The 22878-nt window shown below is 42.3% G+C and overlaps 1 protein-coding gene across 2 annotated transcripts in view; it reads left to right on the forward strand.

Annotated features, from left to right (window-relative positions):
- Positions 1–22878, forward strand: part of KCNH1 (potassium voltage-gated channel subfamily H member 1) — a 440309-nt gene that overhangs the window by 200736 nt on the left and 216695 nt on the right. For both annotated transcript variants that reach the window (XM_035280423.3, XM_035280424.3), the window contains exon 7: positions 7822–8251. In XM_035280423.3, coding sequence (XP_035136314.1) covers positions 7822–8251 — 430 coding nt within the window. The remainder of the gene's footprint in view (positions 1–7821; positions 8252–22878) is intronic.

A 22878-nucleotide genomic window follows, 5' to 3' on the forward strand; every position in this document is an offset into this window, starting at 1 on the left:
TCTTAGGTCTAGTAGTAATTGTTTTATAAATTTGGGAGCTTCAGTGTTAGCTGCATATAGATTTAGAATTGTCGTATTTTCCTGTTGGACAAGGCCTTTTATCATTATATAATGTCCCCTTTTGTCAAATAGCCACTACGCCTCACTGTTGGTGTCCATTTACATAGAATATCTTTTTCCACCCCTTTACCTTAAATTTGTTTGAGTCCCTATGTGTTAGGTGAGTCTCCTGAAGACAGCAGAAACTTGGTTGGTGACTTCTTATCCATTCTGCCATTCTATATCTTTTAAGTGGAGCCTTTAGGCCATTTACATTCAATGTTAGTAATGAAATTTGAGGTATTATTCTATTCATTATGTATTTGTTGCCTGAATATCTTTTTTCCCATTCTGTTATTGTTATATAAGTCCTGTGAGATTTACGCTTTAAGGAGGTTCTATTTTGGTATATTTCAAGGATTTGTTTCAAGATTTAGAGGTCCTTTTAGCAGTTCTTGTAGTGATGGCTTGGTAGTGGTGAATTCTCTCAGCATTTGTTCGTCTGGAAAAGACTGCATTTTTCCTTCATTTATGAAGCTTAGTTTTGTTGGATACAAAATTATTAGCTGATAATTGTTTTGTTTAAGGAGGCTAAAAATAGGACAGCAGTTCATTCTAGCTTATAGGGTTTCTGCTGAGAAATCTGCTGTTAATCTGATAGGTTTTCCTTTATAGGTTACTTGATGCTTTTGCCTCACAGGTCTAGGTGACGATCTTTTTGCAATGATTCCTCTTGGTGTTCTTTGAGCTTCTTTTATTTGGATGTCTAGATCTCTAGCAAGGCTGGGGAAGTTTTCCTTGATTATTCCCTCAAATATGTTTTTGAAACTTCTAGATTTCTCTTCTTCCTCAGGAACACCAATTATTCTTAGGTTTGGACATTTAACATAGTCCTACATTTCTTGGAGACCTTGTTCATTATTTAAAATTCTTTTTTTCTTTGTCTTTGTTGGATTGGATTAATTTGAAGCCTTGTCTTCAAGCTCTGAAGTTTTTTCTCCTGCTTGTTCAATTCTATCCTGAGACTTTTCAGTGCATTTTGAATTTCTCTAAGTGTGTCTTTGATTTCCAGAAGTTGTGATTGTTTCTTATATATGCTATCTATTTCACTGAAGAATTCTCCTTTCATATCCCGTGTCATGTTTTTGATTTCTTTAAGTTGGACTTCACCTTTCTCTGGTGCGTTTTTTATTAGTTTAATAATTGACCTTCTAAATTCTTTTTCTGGCAATTCAGAGATTTCATCTTGCTTTGGATCCATTGCTGGTGAGCTGGTATGATCTTTTGGGGGGTGTTGAAGAAGGTTGTTTTGTTGTATTACCATAATTGTTTTTCTGGTTCCCTCTAATTTGGTTTCACTATGTCAGAGGGAAGTTCTGGGATTCAAGGGCTGCTGTTCAAATTATTTTATCCCACCGGGTGTTCCCTCGATATAGTTTTCTCTCCCTTCCCCTAGGAATGGGGCTTCCTGAGAGCCAAACTACAGGGATTGTTTTTGCTCTTCTGGGTCTGACCACACATTGGAGCTACTGGGCTCTGGGTTCATACTGGGGAGTGTCTGCAAAGAGTTCTGTGATGTGACCCATCTTCAGGTCTTGCAGCCATGGATAACAGGACTTGCTCCAGTGGAGGTAGCAAGGGAGTGAAGTGGACTCTATGGGGGTCCCTGCGTGTGTGTGTTGAGATGGAGTTTTGCTCTTGCCTAGGCTGGAGTGCAATACTGTGATCTTGGCTCACTGCAACCTCCACCTCCCAGGTTCAAGTGATTCTCCTGCCTCAGCCTCATGAGTAGCTGGCATTACAGGCATCCACCACCATGCCTGGCTAATTTTTTGTATTTTTAGTAGAGATGTGGTTCCACCATGTTGGTGAGGATAGTCTTGAACTCCTGACCTCAGGTGATCCACCTGCCTTGGCTTTCCAAAGGGCTGGGATTACAGCTGTAAGGTTGAGTTTTTATTGAGTGTTCTGTTTTTGTGTTGGTTGGCCTCTAGCCAGGAGATGGCACTTTCAAGAGTGCATCAGCTGTGGTCCTTTAGGGAGGATGGAAACTTGCCCTAGGGACACCTGGTTAAATATTCAGGTTTCTCAGGTGGTGGGCATTGTGATAGGACTTCCAAGAGATTATGACTTTTGTCTTTGGCTACCAGGGTGGGTAGAGAAAAACCAGTAGCTGAGGACAGGGATAGGCATGTCTGAGCTCACTCTCTCCTTGTGTGGGGCTTGCTGCAGCTGATGTGGGGGATGGGAGTGTGGTTCCCAGTCCAACGGAGTTATATTACCAGGGGGATGATGGCTGCCTGTGCTGGGCCATACAGGTCACCAGGGAAATGGGGGAAAGCCAGCAGTCACAGGCCTTATACTGCTCCCATGCAGCCCTCATTCTTTTTTTTTTTTTTTCAGCCCTCATTCTTAAAGGCTGGTTTCACTCCCGCCCCAACCCCCAAACAGCACCAAGTCTATTTTCAGACAGCCAGTGACCAGGGCTAAGAACTTGCCTGAGGCCAAAGCCTTCCCACAGAGAAAGCAAGCAGACTCATAGGTTTTTGGCATTTCAGGGAGGCTGTAGCAATGATTCATTTCCTTCAAAGGATATGTGGATTCTCTTGGCTTTCCTGGTATATTCCTGCAGTAGTTCTTGGAATAAAATTTCAGTGTGAGTCTCCACATGCTACTCTGTTCATCCATGTGTGAGCTGCAAGCTAGTTCTGACTCCTATCTGCCATCTTAATCCCAGTCAATCCTCACTGAGTTTCTTTAAGAGCATTATTTTGAATTCCTTTTTAGGCATTTTATAGATTTTGTTTTCTTTTGGGTCTTTTACTGGAGAATCACTGTGTTCCTTTAGAGGTGTCGTGTATTCTTGCTTTTTCGTGTTTCTTGTGTTTCTACATTGATATCTGTGCATCTGATAGAATTGTTACTTCTTCCAGTTTTGCAGAGTGGCTTTTGTAGGGAAAGACTCTTTTCTGTAAGTATGTCCTTTAGCATCAGTTGAGTAGGGCACTGTGGCTTTAATCTGGGTGGGTGCAGGAATGTAGTCTCCACATTTTTTTTTTTTTTATCATCAACATCAATGATATTTGTCACTGCCTCAGTGGCCTAGACTACAATTGTTAGTGGAGCCAGTGATGTTTTTTTCTGGGGTTAGGGTTGCCTGACAAGCTGGTTCTCAAACTCTGGAAGTGCACATTATGTAGAGTGACTATACTGGTCATGGAGACAGCATTGCTGGTGGTGATATGTGCCAAGTAGGCCAGCCCCTGGTTCCACAGTGTGCAGAAGATCTGACAGCCAAGGGGTGAGGTGTGTTTTCTGGTGTAAGAAGTCTCATGTTTTTAGTGTCATAAAATAAAATAAAAAATGTTTGGAGTATTCTTTTCTATTTATCTCATCTACAGAACTCAGGCAAGTAAGGAAAAAAATATCAAATTAATAGCCTAAAATGCTTCTAAACAACTAGAATTCCAGCTGCTAATGCAGTGAAAGAGAACTTATACAACAGCCATGTAATAGAGTATCAATGTACACATAAATAACACAATGAAAAAAATGCATGTTTTTTATTGTTTCAGAGGCTCTTTATAACAAGAAAGAATTTTAAAATAATTCAAACTTCAATTTAGTTTAGAAAATGTTCAAGACCCTTTCTGTGAAGTCATTGTGCTCTAGACCTTGTGTGGGTGTATTTATTCCCTAGGGCTGCTGTAACATGTTACCTACAAACTAGGTGACTTAATACAACAGAAATTTATTCTCTCACAGTTCTGGAGACTAGAAGTCTAAAATCAAGGTGTTGGCAGGGCCACGGAGAGAATCTATTACATGCCTTTCTCTTAGTATCTAGTGGTGCTGGCAATTTTTGGCATACCTTAACCTGAAGATACATCTCTCCAGTCTGTTAAGTACTATTTTCCCTTTGTATTCATCTCTTCTCCTCTTATAAGGACACCAGTAATACTGGATTAAATATCTACCCTCTTCCAGTATGACCTAATCTTAACTAACTATACCTGAAATTACCCTATTTCCAAATGAGGTGCATTCTGAGGTTCTAGGAAGGACATGGATTTTTATGGGGAGATTATTCAACACAATACATGTTGAATAAATGGGGCTTCTAAAATGAATAACAAGTGGCTTCTGCTTTCAGAAAGGTATAGTTCCTGATGTGATGTAGTTGGGGAAATAGGCACAGGAAATTAATGCAAGGCAATGTGTTCAAGTGATAATGGATACCAAATACTTATGGACACATGGAGGAGTTGGTGCTTGTTTGGAGTTGGTGACAAGCCTAAAGAATCACTAGTATGCAAAACAGGAACGCTGAACATTCTGAACTAAAGGTCCAGTCTGAGCAGGCACAGTGGTGCAATATTGCCTCTACCATGTGGGATGCTTGCAACACTCACTTTGAGTTTATGGCTGGAGGATAGTATAGCCTTTGGATAGTAATTGCATGGATTGTGGTAACCATTGAGAAAGGACGAGGTAAGAGGGAGATAAGACAGATGATAAGACCCCCATTGGCAGTTTATTTCTATGAATGACTGCTTCAGAAGTCTGCTCTTCAAAGGTATTAGGAGTGGGAGTGGTCTAGGAGAGGCTGGATGACCGTTTCTTAAGGGTGCTCTAGAAGACATTGCTGAACTCAGAGGAACTGGTCTAGGTGAATTCTATGCTCCCTACTAGTTTTCCAATTCTGCGATTATTAGGTAGAAATATCTTTTCAGTTAACATGTCTTGTATCTCTCACTATTATTATGCTTTAGGTGCTGGAGACACAATAGTGAAGAAGAAGAAAAAGACACTGTCATTTCAATCTCTTCTCCATAACATTAGCACAAAGAGTACGTAGTAGGTTCTCCATAAATGCTGCTTTGAACTGTATATAAGTAGGAAGAATGACAAGGCAGTTTTGCCCTGGGCAATAAGTTCTGCCTCAGAGTAGAATTGTTTGAAAAATGATTTCAGGGACCTCCTTATGAGGAGGTGGAGAGTAGGTGGCTGCTTATGTGGTGTTTGATTTCTGAGTCATCAAAAACACTCCTTTGCCTCCCAAAATATCTCCTCCATGCAGGCTGTGGGTGCTTTTAATTTCACTGTTGCAAGTTGGTTTCCCAAGGTTTTCCCTTCTGTTAGAATGTAAATGCCTATGGAGAGAGGATATCCATTCACCCTCATTAGTCTTTTGTACCTTAGTATGAGGGATTTTTCTCAGCCCTTTCTCCGTAGAAGGTTTTTGGGAAAAACACAGGGAGGAAAAAAGAGACCCAGGGGAGAAATATTGGGCATGCCAAGAGTAAGGTTTCTTTTTTTTGAGACGGAGTCTCGCTCTTGTTACCCAGGCTGGAGTGCAATGGTGCGATCTCGGCTCACCACAACCTCCACCTCCTGGGTTCAGGCAATTCTCCTGCCTCAGCCTCCTGAGTAACTGGGATTACAGGCACGTGCCACCATGTCCAGCTAATTTTTTGTATTTTTAGTAGAGACGGGGTTTCACCATGTTGACCAGGATGATTTTGATCTCTTGACCTCGTGATCCACCCGCCTCAGCCTCCCAAGGTACTGGGATTACAGGCTTGAGCCACTGTGCCCAGCCGTAAGGTTTCTTAAAAACGATTTGGATGAGACTGACCCTAGAGACGTAGTCCCTTGGCCTACAAAAATCTGTTTTTATTCTTGTATCTAGCCAGCTATTCGCTGGTGTATGTCGGACAAGAAATGATCATTTCTATTGAACATTTTATGGCTACAAACTTGACAGGTTTTTTTTTTTTAAAGGGAAATAAATCTCACCTCTTCCATCCTCACTTCAACAAAAATAATTTATGCGGCAATCTGATGTATGGACTGTATTGACAAGGCTATGCTACATATGGTTTACATGTTCACATGACAGAGGGCTCTGTATTTGTCAGGGAAGGCAAACGTTAGCTACTGTAACAAATGTCCCCCTAAATTCCAGTGGCTTATTTCAGAGGTTTTTTTCTCATTTACATCACAATACAATTCAAATTGATTGTCGGGGAAGAGGTGTTTGACATAGTCCTTCAGGAACCCAGGCTCCCTTCATGCTTTGGGTCCACCTTTAATACATGGCTTCATGATCAATGCTAGACTCACCTGGAAGATGTGCTAGGGGAGGAGACGCACGTAGAGAAAGCACACTTATTAACTGTCATGGCCTGGAAGTGACATATTTCACCTCACGTTCAGTTGGCAAGAACTAGTCACCAGGAACACCCAGATGGTAGAAGCTGCAAAATATAGTTTAGCTGTGTATTCAGAAAGAGGAAAAGCCTTGGTGGATCTCTGACATAGGAGGAAAATGTACAAATGTTTTTTGATGAACCTGTCTGTGACATAACTTGACCCTTGGAGTGTTGTTATTAAAGGAACAGTGGCCAAGAGAGAATAGCAGTGACCTAGAAACTGTTACTGTTTAAAATAATGAAACGTAATTCAGTCTGCTTGGTGGAGGACACCATCCTTTCTTGGATTTTTGACGTGTAAGGGAGGATGAAGTTCTGATTCAAAGAAATGTCTTTTTTTGTTTGCTTGTTTATTTGCTTTTTAATGGAAATAGAAAAAAGCTAATGTAAATTTCCCTTGCATACATCTTGGAATCACCTTAGAACACCTTAAGTTTGGGGTTTTCAGTGATATGGCTTCTGCAATATGTTTCAGCTGTGTTTGGAGATAAGAGTATGTTAGTGTATGGAGAAGACTTAGAGATCCTCCATCCACCTCCCATTGTCTAGAGAAGGGAACTGAGAGGTAACTGAATTATCCAAATTCACAGCAAGTCAGTGGTTTATGTTGGTCTCAGATCCCCATTTTCCAGGTTTCTACTCCAGTGTTTTTTCACTACCACAGTGCTGTTTCCTAGATAACTACTATTTGGAGAATAGGCCTGGCCTGGTGTGATCAGTGGATGCCAGCCAGAAGGGAAGAGGCTTGACCAGGTGAAATCAGGAGGCTCCTTCTAGCTCTTAGGTTCCTTGACTGATTGTATTTAAGTAGGTGGTGTCTGATTGTATAATCCCTGGCCTGACAGAAGTGATATGGCCTTCTAAGAATTTATAAAGTTTCTGAGGAAACAGAATCTCAATTCTTTATTCCTCTCAGCTAATTCTTAATTTATTTTTGGCTTTTAAAAAACTATATTTGTTTTAAAATTTTTAAATGATAAAAGTAATATAGAAATTAAATAAATACAACAAAATGTATACAAAATATAATATAAAATTGCCTATAATTTCATAACTTGCTAATGCAGCAATAACCACTCTTAATATTTTGGTGTATTTCCCAACCGTTTTCAGCACATATATTTGCATATGTATGCACAATATAATTTGGATGAAATGTTATGCAATATGAAATAAATGTTATGCAACCCTTAAAATTTTTCATATTATGCAATATCTCATTTCCATGAAATGAAATATTATGCAACTTTAAAAAATTTTTTTAAAGTAAGTAATGATATGGAAAGATGCTCACATGTATTTGTTTACTTATGTACAATATAATTCTAATTCTATTTGTTTTTGTCTGCTTGCTTATTTGCTTTTTAATGGAAGTAGAAAATGCTAATGGGAATCTCCATTCCATACATCAGGGAATAAAATTCTAATTTTACTTTTTTTGAGGGTTGCATAATATTGCATCTCATGGAAATATGATACGCTTAAAATAACGGCTCAGGTGGGGCGGAGGGGACTAGAGTAGTATCTTTGGTTCTTTGGCCCTGACGCTGTGTTCCTCTTCTCCCAGGGCATCAGCAGCCTGTTCAGCTCTCTAAAAGTTGTCCGGCTGCTCCGTCTTGGGCGAGTGGCCCGTAAGCTGGACCACTACATTGAATATGGAGCTGCTGTGCTGGTCCTGCTGGTGTGTGTGTTTGGGCTGGCTGCACACTGGATGGCCTGCATCTGGTACAGCATTGGGGACTATGAGATCTTTGACGAGGACACCAAGACAATCCGCAACAACAGCTGGCTGTACCAACTAGCGATGGACATTGGTACCCCTTACCAGTTTAATGGGTCTGGCTCAGGGAAGTGGGAAGGTGGTCCCAGCAAGAATTCTGTCTACATCTCCTCGTTGTATTTCACAATGACCAGCCTCACCAGTGTGGGCTTTGGGAACATCGCCCCATCCACAGACATTGAGAAGATCTTTGCAGTGGCCATCATGATGATTGGCTGTAAGTATCACAGTGCTGGGAGCGGGTGGTAAGGTCATGCTGTTTGGCCATCTCTTCTGTTAGCTGGAAATAGGGCAATGGCTACGGTGCCAGCAGGATCAGGGGAATAATAACTTAAAACATGGAGAGATTTTTTTTTTTTAAGACTAGGCTTATAGTTACCCTGATAATTAAAGCAGTTATGCTTATTGCAAAAATGTTTAGAAAATACAAAAGGCCGGGCGCTGTGTCTCACTCCTGTAATCCCAGCACTTTGGGAGGCCAAGGCGGGTGGATCACCAGGTCAAGAGATCGAGACCATCCTGGTCAACATGGTGAAACCCTGTCTCTACTAAAAATACAAAAATTAGCTGGGCATGGTGGCGCGTGCCTGTAGTCCCGGCTACTCTGGAGGCTGAGGCAGGAGAATTGCTTGAACCCAGGAGGCAGAGGTTGCGGTGAGCCGAGATCGCGCCATTGCACTCCAGCCTGGTAACAAGAGCGAAACTCTGTCTCAAAAAAAAAAAAAAAAGAAAAAGAAAATACAAAAAGAGTGCAAAGTAGAAAATGAAGACTATCCATAATTCTGCCTCTCAGAGATAACTACTATTACCGTTGGCGTCTTCCCCTACAAACTATTTTCTTTGCATATCTGAGTACGTATAGATTTTTGTAAACTTAAAGTGAAACCTTGCTGCATACACACTTTGGCAAACTATTCGTAGAACAGTGAATTATGGAAGTCTTTTCGTGTCTTTTCTTTTTAATAAAAATTGTATATACTTAAGGTATGCAATGTGATGTTTTGATATAGTGAAATGATTCTGACAGTGAAGCAGATTAACATAGCCATCCCTTTAAATAGTTAACTTTTTTTTTGGTGAAAGGGCTTTAAGTCTACTCTCTCAGCAAATTTTCTGTATGCGTTACCGTATTATTAACTATAGCCATCATACTACATATCAATTTGAACATAGCTCTGGATCAACATAGCCCAATATAGTATGAGAAAAAGAATGTATGAAAAATGAATGTAAAATATCTCATTAATTATGTTTTATATTAATTATATATTGAAATGGTAATATTTCTGATATATTGGGTTAAGATAAATATTCTCTTAGAATTAATCTGTTTCATTTTCAAAAGAAGCTCCTAGAAAAAATTTAAATTTAATTTTTTGGACAGTGCTGGTCTAGATCAACATTTTTGATGTCTTGCTTGATGGGAAATTTTCTGACTCAAAGGAAAAAAAAAAAAGAAAAAATCCACAGACACAGAGGGAAGAAAGGCTCTTGTTCAGTTAAGAAGTAATAGGTTGTTGGAGTAACTTTATTGGGTTGAAAAACAACCTTAGTTCTTGAGGAAGATACTTGGATCTGATTGATTTATCCACTGACCATTGTATAACTGTTCTATTGCTGAGTGTAGAAGCAACTTTTGGCTGTAGACAACAATGAATGCCCTTCATTAAAGGGAGTCTTATGTAGGAATGGACCTACCTGGGATGGAAAGAGCAAAGCAGTTTAAGTGGATTGCACTCATTGTGAAACTGCTAAGTGCATCCTGTGGTCTCTTTGTTTGTTTTTTTTTTTTGAGACGGAGTTTCGCTCTTGTTACCCAGGCTGGAGTGCAATGGCGCGATCTCGGCTCACTGCAACCTCCGCCTCCTGGGTTCAGGCAATTCTCCTGCCTCAGCCTCCTGAGTAGCTGGGATTACAGGCACGCGCCACCATTCCCAGCTAATTTTTTGTATTTTTAGTAGAGACGGCGTTTCACCATGTTGACCAGGATGGTCTCGATCTCTTGACCTCGTGATCCACCTGCCTTGGCCTCCCAAAGTGCACCGTGCCCGGCCCCTGTGGGTTCTTAAATGAGAAATTGAGATACGAGAAGAGTCCTCTGGTGACACTTCAGTATAGACAGGTCTGAACACACACACAGACTCTTGGGTTCTGGTTTCAGTAGACAGAAACTGTTTTGCTTGATGTATTCCTTTAGGATGGGGTTAACAGATTGCTTTACTGACCAGGGAAACCTGAGGCTTCAGCTTGCCTTGCTTTGTCCAACTGACCAGAGATTCAGCATCCTGCTTTGTGAGTGGGTTTTCTTACCTTAAATTGTCACATTTGCTGCTTGCTACCTCCTTTTTTGCAATTACCTCATCATGTCTGATGGAGTCCTTTCATAAAAGACCTCTCTGCAGGCAGAGTTTTCCTAAGAGTATTTAAGGAATGTGTCTAAGGGGGTCATTGATTTGTGGGAAGTGTATGCCTATGGAGCATTGGGTTTGCTCCTTACTTTAAAATGGGTTTTAACAGAGATGATTGCCTGGCCATGGGAAGAGTGTTAAGGATCTGTGGGTGGCTAATTGCTTCATCTTAATTAGAATTTGAGGTGCTTTCTCTTGTCACAGAAAAGGATTTAAGACCTTTCCTCTTCTAGAACTGTTTCGGCCTTAACTACACGTATTTCCTAGTGCTTATGTACAGCACTTTTGTGAGCCTTGGGGCACCCAATAAACAACCAGATGCACCGTGCTTAGGACATGATTTGATTTCCTTCTCTTACAGGGTGGGATGAGCCACTTTGTCAATTGAAATACCTCATTATATCCATTACAGAGAATTTGCTAAGAGTGGTCATTTAGAAAATGGGTCCCATTTTATGGACTCCCAAAAGGCTTTCAAACATGAGATTTCCCTGCAACTTCTTACCTGGAAGAAAAGAAAATAGTTCTGGTGGCATATAATAAGGATAAGCAGTGGGAATTTTTTGTTGTTTTTTTTTTTTGTTTTCCCAAAAATAATTTGTCTATGGAAAGAAAGCACAATTTCTTAGGTATAGTTTCCAGGGAAAACCTCAGTTATTACCACCTCTTCTCACCCACTGTCTCAGAGTCAGGTGATACTGCTCTTTCGTTCTTTCCTTCCTTTCTTTTCTTTTCTTCTTTCTTTCTTCCTTTCTCTCTTTCCCTGCCTCCTCTCTCTCTTTCTCTTTCTTTCTCCCTCCCTCCCTTCCTTCCTTTTTCTCTCTCTTTGCCTTTCTTTCTCTCTTTCTTCTCTTCCTTTTTCTTTCTTTGACAGTCTCTCACTCTGTTGCCCAGGCTGGAGTACAGTGGCATGATCTTATCTCACTGCAACCTCCGCCTCCCAGGTTCAAGTGATTCTCCTTCCTCAGCCTGTCAAGTAGCTGGGATTACAGGCATGTGCCACGACACCTGGCTAATTTTTGTATTTTTTGTAGAGATGGGGTTTTACCATGTTGGCCAGGCTGGTCTCGATCTCCTGACCTCAGGTGATCCACCTGCCTCGGCCTCCCAAAGTGCTGGGATTACAGGCATGAGCTACCGTGCCTGGCCCCTTTCTTTTTTAAAAAAAGTAAAATATATTGGTAGTCACCTCTGCATTATGCAGCCAAGGATGATGTTTAGTTAAGCAAGTTTATTTAACATCATTTCCTTGAACACTTATTTGCCAGACACCGTGCCGAATACTCTACACACAATTTCTTCCGCTCATGACGTCAGGATACGTTAGAGATTATTATCTCCATTTTATAAGGAAATGGAGGCTCACAGAAGTTAATTCACTTTCCCAAGAACCTGGGACTGGTAAACAGGAGAGACAGGATTCAGATCCAGACCTCTCTCTGGTGGTAGCGTGGTCTAACAACACAGACCCCAACAGCCTCTCCACACTTAGGCATTGAAAATTCACTTCCTAAACTTTATTAAGCCAGCAGTTTCTGCAGTGGAAACTTTTTCTTTGCTGTTTGTTGTTGTCATTTTAAGAACAAGATTATGGTACAGACTCAGGGGACTGGGTGCTTAGGAAACCAGCCACTTCTCAGCAACCTGTCAGTTACAGCTGTTCCACTTTCCATGACACACCTCTGCCAAATTGTGCTAACAAGAAAGTTACTGCACTTGGTCTACCGCGTTGGTAATTATCCTTGTAAGCTTGCATTCCAAAGTGTTCAGGACAACTTCCGATGTCTTATTCGATTTATGGGGTTCTCTTTTTGTCTGTGTATATACATGTGTACGCCTCCCTCCTTCCAGGCTCATGGAGTTGGACTGACTTCAGATTTGGGATCTCTAGTAATGGGGAGCATTGACTGCAGCCTGCACTCACACCAAAGGCTCCGTGCTGTCTCCTTCCCAGGGAGGGAGTCAGGCCCAGCACTCCTTAATGGGTAAAAAGAGACACAAAGCCAGTGGGCTTTTGGAGTGCTGGGTATGTTATTATTTTTTCCCCTTTGCAGTGAATTTTATATGCCTTAGTAGTAGTGTTTCTTGGCTATCCTGTTGCAGTGTGTTAGCCATGATATAGAGCTTTCTATTGCCTCCCCTTTCTGCTCTAAACATCTCATTATTACTTGGCGAATTCCCCAGAGGATGATGTGAAGCAGTAAACAAGCTAGCCCATCTTTTTTCAGTTCTGATAAAAAATTGCATTAAGAAGGAGTGAACACTGTTGACAAAAGTGAGTTTTTGTGATTAGCTGTGGATTTGGGTGTCCAACGATGTCTCCAAGTGCCTGGTTTTATGTCTAATTTCCATTCTGGGGTCTTGGCCTATATTAGGGGCAAGCCAGCTTCTGCCCTGGCCTGCTTGCCTGCCCCATGTAGATCTGTGGTAGTCTTCAGCAGGGGCTCACTACAAGGTGTGGTGAGTGGACTCATTTTCTCCCATATAATCTCTCCTATGCATTGATAATGCCGAGAGAAGCACAAGGCCACACCAGCCCTCTGTGTGACATCTCATTCAACAGGCACATACTGAGTTTCCCCTTATCCCGCCCCGGCCTGCAGGTGCCAGGCTAAGTGCTGTGGATTTGGTGACTACCACCGTACTTGGTGCTCTTAAGGAGTTGACAGTCTGGGGTGTTGGAGGTGGATAGGAAGGACAGAGACAGTCCCTGTCAGCCCGGCAGCCAGCAACAAAGGCCTGGAGATGGAGTCTTCACTGTGGCTAAGCCTTTCCCTGGCCTTTGAGGAATCCCTCAAAGGAATAAGAATTGTCAGAAGAGTCCTTTTATAGTGGAGGTCTCAGGTTAGGGACCTGCCCCTGTTTGGGGGCGCTCTCCGGGGATAATTTGATGGCAAAGAGACAGTTTCTATTATCTAAATACGGGCTTTGCACTTTTCCGATTCTCTTCTCATAAAGTCACTGCTGTCATCCTGTCATTATAAGTCAGCCACATCTATTTCCTTTCTCTCTGCTAATGGTAGGGGGTTTAGACAATGTACGCCTACTTCAGACACTCTCTACTCCCAATTCTAATATTTGGTCTCCTACCTCAACACTGTGTAACACCTGTCTCTTTGAATTTCTTTCTTTTTTCCCAGGCCTCCTCCCACTTTAGGTCCTTAAAACTCTAACTGAGTGTCAGCTAAAGGGACTCTTGTGAGCATCTCCTTGGTCCAGCAGAGCCTCTCCTTCTAGTTCTTCTCCTGGGCCAGATACCATCCTGATCAATCCTTTAGGTAATCTCTCCCTCAGGCCTGGAAACTCCCAGACAGCAACTGGGCCCACTCCTGGTGGTTTCTTTCTATTGCCTTCTTGCCTTGGAGGAAGAGACACTAGTTACGTGCACTGCTGAACACTTGACCCTGTTACCTTACGCACTTGCAGCCCAGCAGTCTGCTCTGTAGCCTCACTTCAGCTTGGATTGTCTCTTGCATTCAAACATGGGCTTTTCCCTTGCCTCCTTCATGACCTTATTTGAAGATTTCTTATTTCTTTCCATTTTCACCTTTGCTGAGTATCCCTTTTTGAATTCTGTCCCAATATGCTGATTTTTCTAAAATGATGTGGGTCACAACTGCCAGGAGGCTGTAATGATATTCTCAGGAGACTGAGAAACATTTACTAAGAGTCCAACACATAGTGGACTCTTAGTAAATGTTTACTGACTTCTCCAATCAGAACAATCGAGAAGACCCAGAGTTTTGGAAGGTGTCTTCTGTGCTTCAGTGCTTGGCAACACTTTTTTAAAAAGTAGGATATGGGTTGTGCTGTTGGACAGAGACCCAAAGTGGCATCAACAAAATTTTCTAGAATTTTATGCTTGGTCTAGCTACTCTGCAGTCATCAGAGACCCAGGTTTCTCTGCTATATTCAACACATAACCTCCATATTGGGATCCCATGTGGCTTTTTTTTCTAGCCATATGTTCTTATTCCAGAAAGTAGAAAGAAAAGGAAGGGGAAAGCTGGTCATACTCCTTTCTTTTGAGAATAAGACTAGGAAGTTGCCTATTACTTTTGTTCACATCACATTGGCTGGAACTTGGTAATGTAGCCACACTGGGTTGCAAAAGAAGCTGGGAAATAGAGTATTTATTCTGTGTGGTCATGTGCCCTGGTAGAAATATGGTAATATGTACAAGGAAAACTGATATGGGGGGATGAGCAGCATATCTGGGGGATGATGAGGCAGCAGTGTCTGCCTCAACTTTCCTTCTTCTCCTCATAGTCCTAGTCCCTCAATTGAAACTAGGAAACATTAGTCCTCCACAGCAGGCAGAGTTCATTGGAGCTTCGGCCTTATATTTCCAGTTGGGAGACTTTGATTCAAATCTAAGATCTGCTCTGTGCTTTGGGCTGTTTCCTTTATTTTTGAGGATTAGAGGTAAGAGACTCTCCTGACAATCTCACTTGGCCAAAAAACTAAATGAGATAATGATGTGTAACTGCTTTTTGGAAAAATTTGAAAATTTGACGTTCAGATGTCATGATTCTATTGTTAATAACAGCGCTTGTTTCTTGCTCTTCCCAGTTAGCTTTTTCTTTTCTGTAATTAGAAAAAATAATAATCATTGCTACTCCCTTCTCAGGAGCATGAGAATGCCTTTCAATTACATTTTTGGTTTACATTTATTTTGGGAAATGGGGCAATGTTCAGAATGCTACAGTAGAAATAGCCTTTCATTTCCAATTTATTGTTAGGGTTCTTTTCTAGCGAGCAATCAGCTTGATTTTTTTCCCTATAACCTGTTTTTTTTTTTTTTTTTTTTTTTTTAAAGTTCCCCCTACTGCTATGCATTTAAGATGGGTGCCCCCATTTTGGACACAACCTTAGACTACCTTCTGTCTTCCACATCGCTTTCTCTGCTCTTCTAGAAAACCCTGGTTACTCCCACCCTGTTCTTAATCCTTAGTCTCTTCATGCCTTAGGCTAATGAATCCTATTTTGGGTCTATTCACTTGGATTCAGTTTATATTGCTTTGTGAACATTCTTGTGACATCATGATTATCTCTCTTTTTTTTTTAACCTGCTCTTTGGTCCAGTTCTGGTGAGACACTGAATTTTCCGCGGGTGGGACCTGTGAGTGGCCTTGCTCTTTGTCTTCCCCTTTGTGCCTAGGCTGCTGTAGTGTGGGAAGGAGCCTGCGTTTTGGAACCAGTCAGTTCTGGCTTCCAGGCCCACCTCTGCCCATGATGAATGCTTTGACCTTTGGCAGGTTCCTTAACTGAAAATGGAGGTATCTTTTGGGGATGCGAAAACAAGGTGATGTGAAGTACCAAAGTACCTAGCCTAGTGCTTCCGTGCAGAGTGTTTAAACAGTGGTAGCTCCCTCCCTGCCCTTCCATTCCCTCTCTGATGGCACATTCTCAGGACTCAACAAACAGTGATGTCTCTCAACCATTTGTTAGTCCTTTGGGTATTCTCTGCTTTAAGAGAATTGAACTTGCATAAAACATCAGGTACATTACAGTGTTTAAAGTACAGGTCATTAAATATATCTGGATGTAAGTTTCCTTAGATACAAACCTTCTTGGAAAAAAATTGGCCTGGTTGCAGAGCAAGTGAAGGGAAGCCCTTAAGTAGGAAGTCATTTTGTGTGGTTGGGAAGTCTTCCCAGCATCCACTGTTCAGGCTGGACTGGCAGAATCTTCATTGGACAGGACATGGTAACAAGAGCAGCAGTCATGATCCTCTGGGAGAAGGGGAGAAAAGACTACAAATATTCATGCACTGAGTGCCCAAGACATGCCAGGTCATGCTGGGAAGTTTTCACTACCTAACAACCCTATAAATAGGCTTTCTTATTCTTGTTTTGAAGATAAGAAAAATGAAGTTCAGAGACAGGAAATAACTTATTCAATAGTTTGACAGAGGGCTGGACTGGGTTTTAACTTCAGTTTCATCTGACAACAGAGTCATTCTCTTTGTCTTCTTGCTTTCCTTGTTGATTATTTTTGGACTTGGCAGGAGAAAATGTGCTTTGTGATGTCTGTGTGGTTGGGGGATGCAGAGTAAAGAATCAGAGAGAGAAGGAGAGTAGGGAGAGAGCAGGAGAGCGGTGGAAGATATCTCTATTATTTTAATTTATAATTATAATGACAAAATATCTTGTGTGTATTGTGGGAGGACATCATCCTTGTTCACAGCTGGATTACCGCACTGGGCAAGGAATTTACAACAAGTTTTAGATATTCAGAAGCTTTGATGATGGAATGCCAACCGGTAAGGGTCATTATCTCTGATCTTGTAGGTACCCACATTGTTCGAAAGATTCTTTCTTTTTAAACATACAATTTTTATCCAAATGGAAATTATAATGTGGAGATGTTGCTGTAACCCAATCTTTTGTTTCTAGTAATATTTTGCTTCTATATCTGTTGTCTCCTTTGAAACCCACAATACTCCCAAGGGGCAGGCAGTGTTCTCCCCATTTTACAGATAAAGAATCTGTGGAGTAATTTGCCAAAGGTCACCAGCTAGTGAGAAACAGAGCCAGACCCAATCCTCCCAGCCAGTGCTAGTCTCCATGACAGCAGTTGGTACTGGTGGACATGGGCCACAGTTATGTCAGTAGATTGCGGCAGCTGGTTCCTTTGCAGGGTGTCCTCGAAGCTTGAGCAGAAGGGGTGAAGGTGGGCAAAGAGTGGTGAACGTCTCCATTCTACTTTCAGCAGAGGAACGTGATTAATCACATTTCACACCTCTTCAGCTGCTTTTTGGAAGGCATTTATTGTGGCTCTCAGCTGCTAGACTGATAACTACTGGCAGCTAGAGAGAAATCACACAGAGGAGAAAAGAATTTTCCTTTCCTTCTTTAAAATTGGTGGGAAGAAGAAAGCCCACCAGGAAATGGTTTCTGAAAATACATGAATAAATATGGTCCCCGAGAAAACAAATGTTAGATTTACCTGCAGCTCTCCAGAGCCTCAATTAATCAACAGTGTAACTGAGGACCTCTGGGCTCAGCTGAATGCCTGCCGTGTGCCAAGCCCTGTGAGCATATGAGGATGAAGCAGTTCATGAGGCAGACAGGCTCCGCTCCCATTGCTTGCAGTCTGGTAGGAAAGCCAGATGAGTCAATGAGATGAGTCTCCACTAAGGAAAGGACAGCTTGTTATGGGCGCATAGGCAGGGCCTCTCCCCAGTGAGGAGGTCAAGGAGGAGTCAGGCAGCATACACCCCATTTATTTGGGAAGAGCCCTGGGCCAGGTACTGAAGGCTTTTCTGAGATTTATCACATTCCATCTGTGTACTGATGTCTTCACAACCAGACTTCAAGCTGCTTAGGTCAGAGGCTGTGTGAGCCGATCCATGGTCTACAGTGGGCTCAATAAACATAGAATGAATGGAGGAAGAGAGGAAAAATATGATATTTCCTCTTCAATTAACTTATAATCTACTTTGGGAAACACAAATGCAAGTTGGAAAATCATGTGAATCTGGAAAGCACTAAGCATTCATGGAATAAGCTTTCAGATTTCAAGGAAGATGGTGATCTTAGCGTAATATGGACATGAATGTGGCATAAAAGAGGAGAGATTTTACTTGGCCAGTGAATAGCGGTTAGGCTTTGCATCACTTCAGTGGTGGGTAAGAACAGTATCAATAGTGATGAATGATTGAACATGTACTGTATGCAGAGCACAGTATACACGTTCTTTATTCACCTCTCCCAACACTTTTATGTCACAGGTGTTATTATCCTAGTTTTATAGATGAGGAAACTAAAGCTCAGGGAGGTCAGTTCTCTTTCCCACAGTCAACCTTTTTGTGAATGGTGGAGCCAGAATGCAAAGCCAGATCTCTGACCCCCAAGCTCATTGTCTTTCCACCAGTCTGTGCAGCCATCCTAGTCACTGACAGCACTGAGCAGGGCACTGGTGCAGGGACCTGGAGCTGAATGCTGCAGACAGCAGCCACAACCCCTTCCTGCCAGATAGTGGGCAGAAAGAAAGACGTGCTGATGAGAAAGGGGCTGAGCACTTCTGGCTTGTCAGCCCCTCAGACTCCTTTTTGCAGCAGGCTAGTGCTTGATGACCGCCTATGGCTGTTTACCATGTGGCAAGAGACAGGGATTGCAACATTTTGCATTAAGGCCAATTTGATGAAATTTTTGTAACCGTCAGATCTCAAACTACAGCCTTCAATTTAGAAAAGTCACTGAGATGCAGACTTCGTTTTTCACTTAGAGGACTCCACCAGGGATTTCTGGCACGTGACTCAGTTTGTTTGGACAGAAGATGCTCCAGCCCATGACAGGGGTCAGCTTGTTGGCATCAAAGACTGCCCCCTTCGCCTAGACAGATCCTCTTTGAATTGATGCTACCCAGAAAGGAGACTTACTAGACAACAAGGATGATGTATGAAAGTCATCTCCACTGCCAGTTAAACATTTCAGGCTGCATGTGCAGCTGCCATTAGGTCACACTTCAATTTTTGAAATTGTGTAGCATAGAAATTCCCTGGGATCGAAAGAGACAGGCATGGGTATGGAGCCGGCTGTACTACTTAATAGTCAGTGAGGTACTTAATTCCTGGACGTGTTTCTTCCTCTGAAAATGGGAGTGATGCAAAGTAAATGGCATAAATGAAGGTAAAGATTCTTCCCTTTCAGAATGTTTGTTTCTGCCTAGTGTTTGGTCCAGGGCCACAGATGGCCTGTTAGTTGATGTTAATGCCATTCTTTAACTACCCTTTGTCTGTGTTACTTGTTCATTAATTTGGTTGAATGGTTCAACAATTCCACCAGGGACTTTGGTAGGTGTTGGATGAGTGTGTAAAGGAGGGAGAAGGTGTTATATGCAAAGCTGGTTACAGAGAATAGGGACGGTGCAAGGCTTTGTATAAGAAGAGTTTGATAAGAGTTTGTTTGTAGAACTAAATATCAAGAAGAAAATGTTCTGATGAGCCTACTGCAGAATGAGAAGCAGTTAGGGCCAACTCCATAAATTTTCACCTGACAGTGATTTTGCAGACTCACAAAATGCTTTCATTTTTGCTTTTCCCCGTTGTGGTCCTCTCTGCATGCATGGGAGAGAATTATTTCAGCTCTCGTCAGCTAGAGATCTGGCTCTGAATCATAGCTACATGGTGATAAAAACCCAACATCACTGCAAAGAAGCTTGGCAAGGAGAGAGGTCTTGGTAGGAAGAACAAAAAGAGCAGGAGGCTTTAAAACAAAATTGAGTGTGTGAAAAATCACCAGAGAGCTCTGCAGAGCTGCAGGTGCCCCGCTTGCAGAGCCGACCCTGGTCAGAGGATGCTCCTTTGTTCCTCCTTGGCAGAAGGAGATGGAAAACAGAACTGGGCTGGGAAGGAATGGAGGTGGCTGAAGCAGAGCAGGAGTGGGTGTCCCTCTTCCTGATCACATAAATGAGGGCTGGGCCCCCTTTTAAAAGATCCCTGGGTTTCATGTGAGGGAGCTAGAATGCACCCACTGGGGAAACTACAGTAAACTCTAAAAAGTCCCTAGGAAGCCTGGTCCAAATGTTCAAATTAACAGAGAACAGACCGATGGCAGCCCTGCAGTGAAAATACAAAGTGATCGGGGCTGTTGGGGACTACCCATCCGGCCCAGTCTTGCAAGCAGAGAGGCGGGGAACAGGCGGAAGCCACAGGTTCTTCCCTGGCTGTCATTTTGATTCCATCCCTCTGGGGAAGCTCAGGTGTTTAATTATACTGAGCTGTGCTCACATGCAGGCGCTGGCAGCCTTGGATGGAATCCAGCACCTTAACAAGTGGAAGGGAAGCAGGATTTCTGAGCAAAGGCCTTTCTGAACACATTGTTGAATGTGTGATTTAAGCCTTCCATCTTTGCTTCTCTTTCTCCTTCCCCTTCCCCTTCCACAAATATTTGTCAGAACCCTACTATGTGTCAGCCACTTAAAAATGGTGTGAGAACAGATGGATAATGAGCCATTCATTTTCTGTGGTAATTAACCAGCATTCCAGTGATGACACTCACAGAGGTTGAGATTAGGAGAGCCTCACACTCATTTCCTAGGTTGTACTAAGAAGCATGTCTCTGCCATCCTCTGCGTTTGCAGCTGGCTTTTGATTGCACCAAATTCTATGACTCGACATTTATCCAAATGTGTCTCTTCCTTTCCTTGGCTACACCAATGTGGAAACATGGATGTGGAAAAGAGTCACGGTAGCAGGAAGAAAACACAGTTTCTGTCACTTTCTAGAAAGATCATTAGAACTCAACTTATAGCTTAAGGGGTAACAGTAATGTCTCATGGCGACTCTGGATGACTACAGCTGCTTTTTCTTCTACCTGGTAGCATCTACTGTCCTTTCCTGGCCACGACTGACACATACCATATCATTTCTCAATTGCTTAGTGAACCCCTGACACCACTGGAGAGGATCTTTTTCTCCAAAGAGATGACGTTACTTCTTCTGTGTCCCCCGTATTCACATGCAGAAGCTCTGTAGTTGGCTCCAGTGTGGGGGAAATGTCCTCCTCCACCTGTGCTCAGCCCTGGCACTAGGACAGAAGAGGATCACATCATACTGCCAATAATAGAATGCTTTTTCTATTCAACTTGCTTTTTCTTTTCTTTTTTTTGAGACGGAGTTTCGCTCTTGTTACCCAGGCTGGAGTGCAATGGTGTGATCTCGGCTCACCGCAACCTCCGCCTCCTGGGTTCAGGCAATTCTCCTGCCTCAACCTCCTGAGTAGCTGGCATTACAGGCACGCGCCACCATGCCCAGCTAATTTTTTGTATTTTTAGTAGAGATGGGGTTTTACCATTTTGACCAGGATGGTCTTGATCTCTTGACCTCGTGATCCACCCGCCTTGGCCTCCCAAAGTGCTGGGATTACAGGCGTGAGCCACCATGCCCAGCCCGCTTTTTCTTTTATTTCTTTCCAGTCCTTTTTCGTAGACTCTGATTTGAGTGTGGGCCAGAAGACACTGGGTAGGGCTGCATTCTCCCTTTTCTTCTCCTCCTGCAGAATCTCACCCTATTCCAATGTTCCTAGACAAACCTTCTTCTTGGCAAGCATCTACATATGGAGAAATCACATTTCTACCATCTTTTGCTTTGGCAGTTGGCTTTTTGGGCCAAACTTCATGATTTTCAGTGGAGTGACTCCTTCCTCAGTGGGTACAATTTCTTGGCATATACTTAAGAAGGGCCGTTGTACCCTGACTGTTGCAGGTATAATCCTGGGAAGTGGCCCTGAGTTCCCATGCACCACTCTTACTTGAGTGGCTCTTGGGATCTTTCGTATAAATAAGTTTCAGCCTTTTTGCATCTACGTGGCTGGATATAGCTTTAGCCAAGTTACAACTTTAATGGTGGATTATCTGTCAGATACATAATTTGCAAGAAAGTGAAAGTGCCTTATTCACTTTCTTCATGGCGTCCTTTCTTACTCAGGAGTTTAAAATTTTGATGAATTCTGATTTTTCTATTTTTTTCTTTTGTTCCTTGTGCTTTTGGTGTCATTTTTAAGGATCTTTGTCTTTAATCTACCACTTGGTTATTACCTCCCTAGCCTCCAGTTATCCATGAATTTGAGGGGATTCTGGCCCATGTAATTATTACTTCACATTGTATCATGTAGAAGCGGTACCTGCTCTAGAGCCACGCTTCTCCTACTCGCTACAGAAACTCGCAGGGGGCACTTCTGAAATCTATCAGTGAGAGAATCTGAGTGAAGGTGAGAGAAAGCACTGAATTATCATTGATACATGTAACTCATAAACCCCTGACTTTATTATGGCTATTTGGACACACTGTTTTTATTTGTTTATTTTTTTAATGCATTTTAGGTTTGGGGGTACATGTGAAGAACATGCAAGATTGTTGCAGAGGTACACACATGGCAGTGTGATTTGCTGCCTTCCTCCCCATCACCTGTATCTGGCATTTCTCCCCATGCTCTCTCTCCCTAACTCCCCACCCCCCACTGTCCCTCCCCTATTTCCCCCGGACAGACCCCAGTGTGTGAGGCTTCCCTCCCCTGTGTCCATGTGTTCTCATTGTTCAACACCCACCTATGAATGAGAACATGCAGTGTTTGATTTTCTGTTCTTGTGTCAGTTTGCTGAGAATGATGGTTTCCAGGTTCATCCATGTCACTACAAAGGACACGAACTCATCATTTTTGATGACTGCATAGTATGCCATGGTGTATATGTGCCTCATTTTCCCTGTCCAGTCTATCATCGATGGGCATTTGGGTTGGTTCCAGGTCTTTGCTATTGTAAATAGTGTTGCAATGAACATTCCTGTGCATGGGACACAGTGTTTGTTTGTTTTTTTTTTTTAGGGATGCACTGTTTTTAAAATTTCACCCACTGGATGTCTTATTCCTGTGTGGTAAAGAAGGTATAAGAAATAGTTATGGAAATCAGTTTTTCTGGGATACTGCTGAAA

The sequence above is a fragment of the Callithrix jacchus genome, chromosome 19 (genome assembly GCF_049354715.1).
Source record: "Callithrix jacchus isolate 240 chromosome 19, calJac240_pri, whole genome shotgun sequence".
NCBI lineage: Eukaryota > Metazoa > Chordata > Mammalia > Primates > Cebidae > Callithrix > Callithrix jacchus.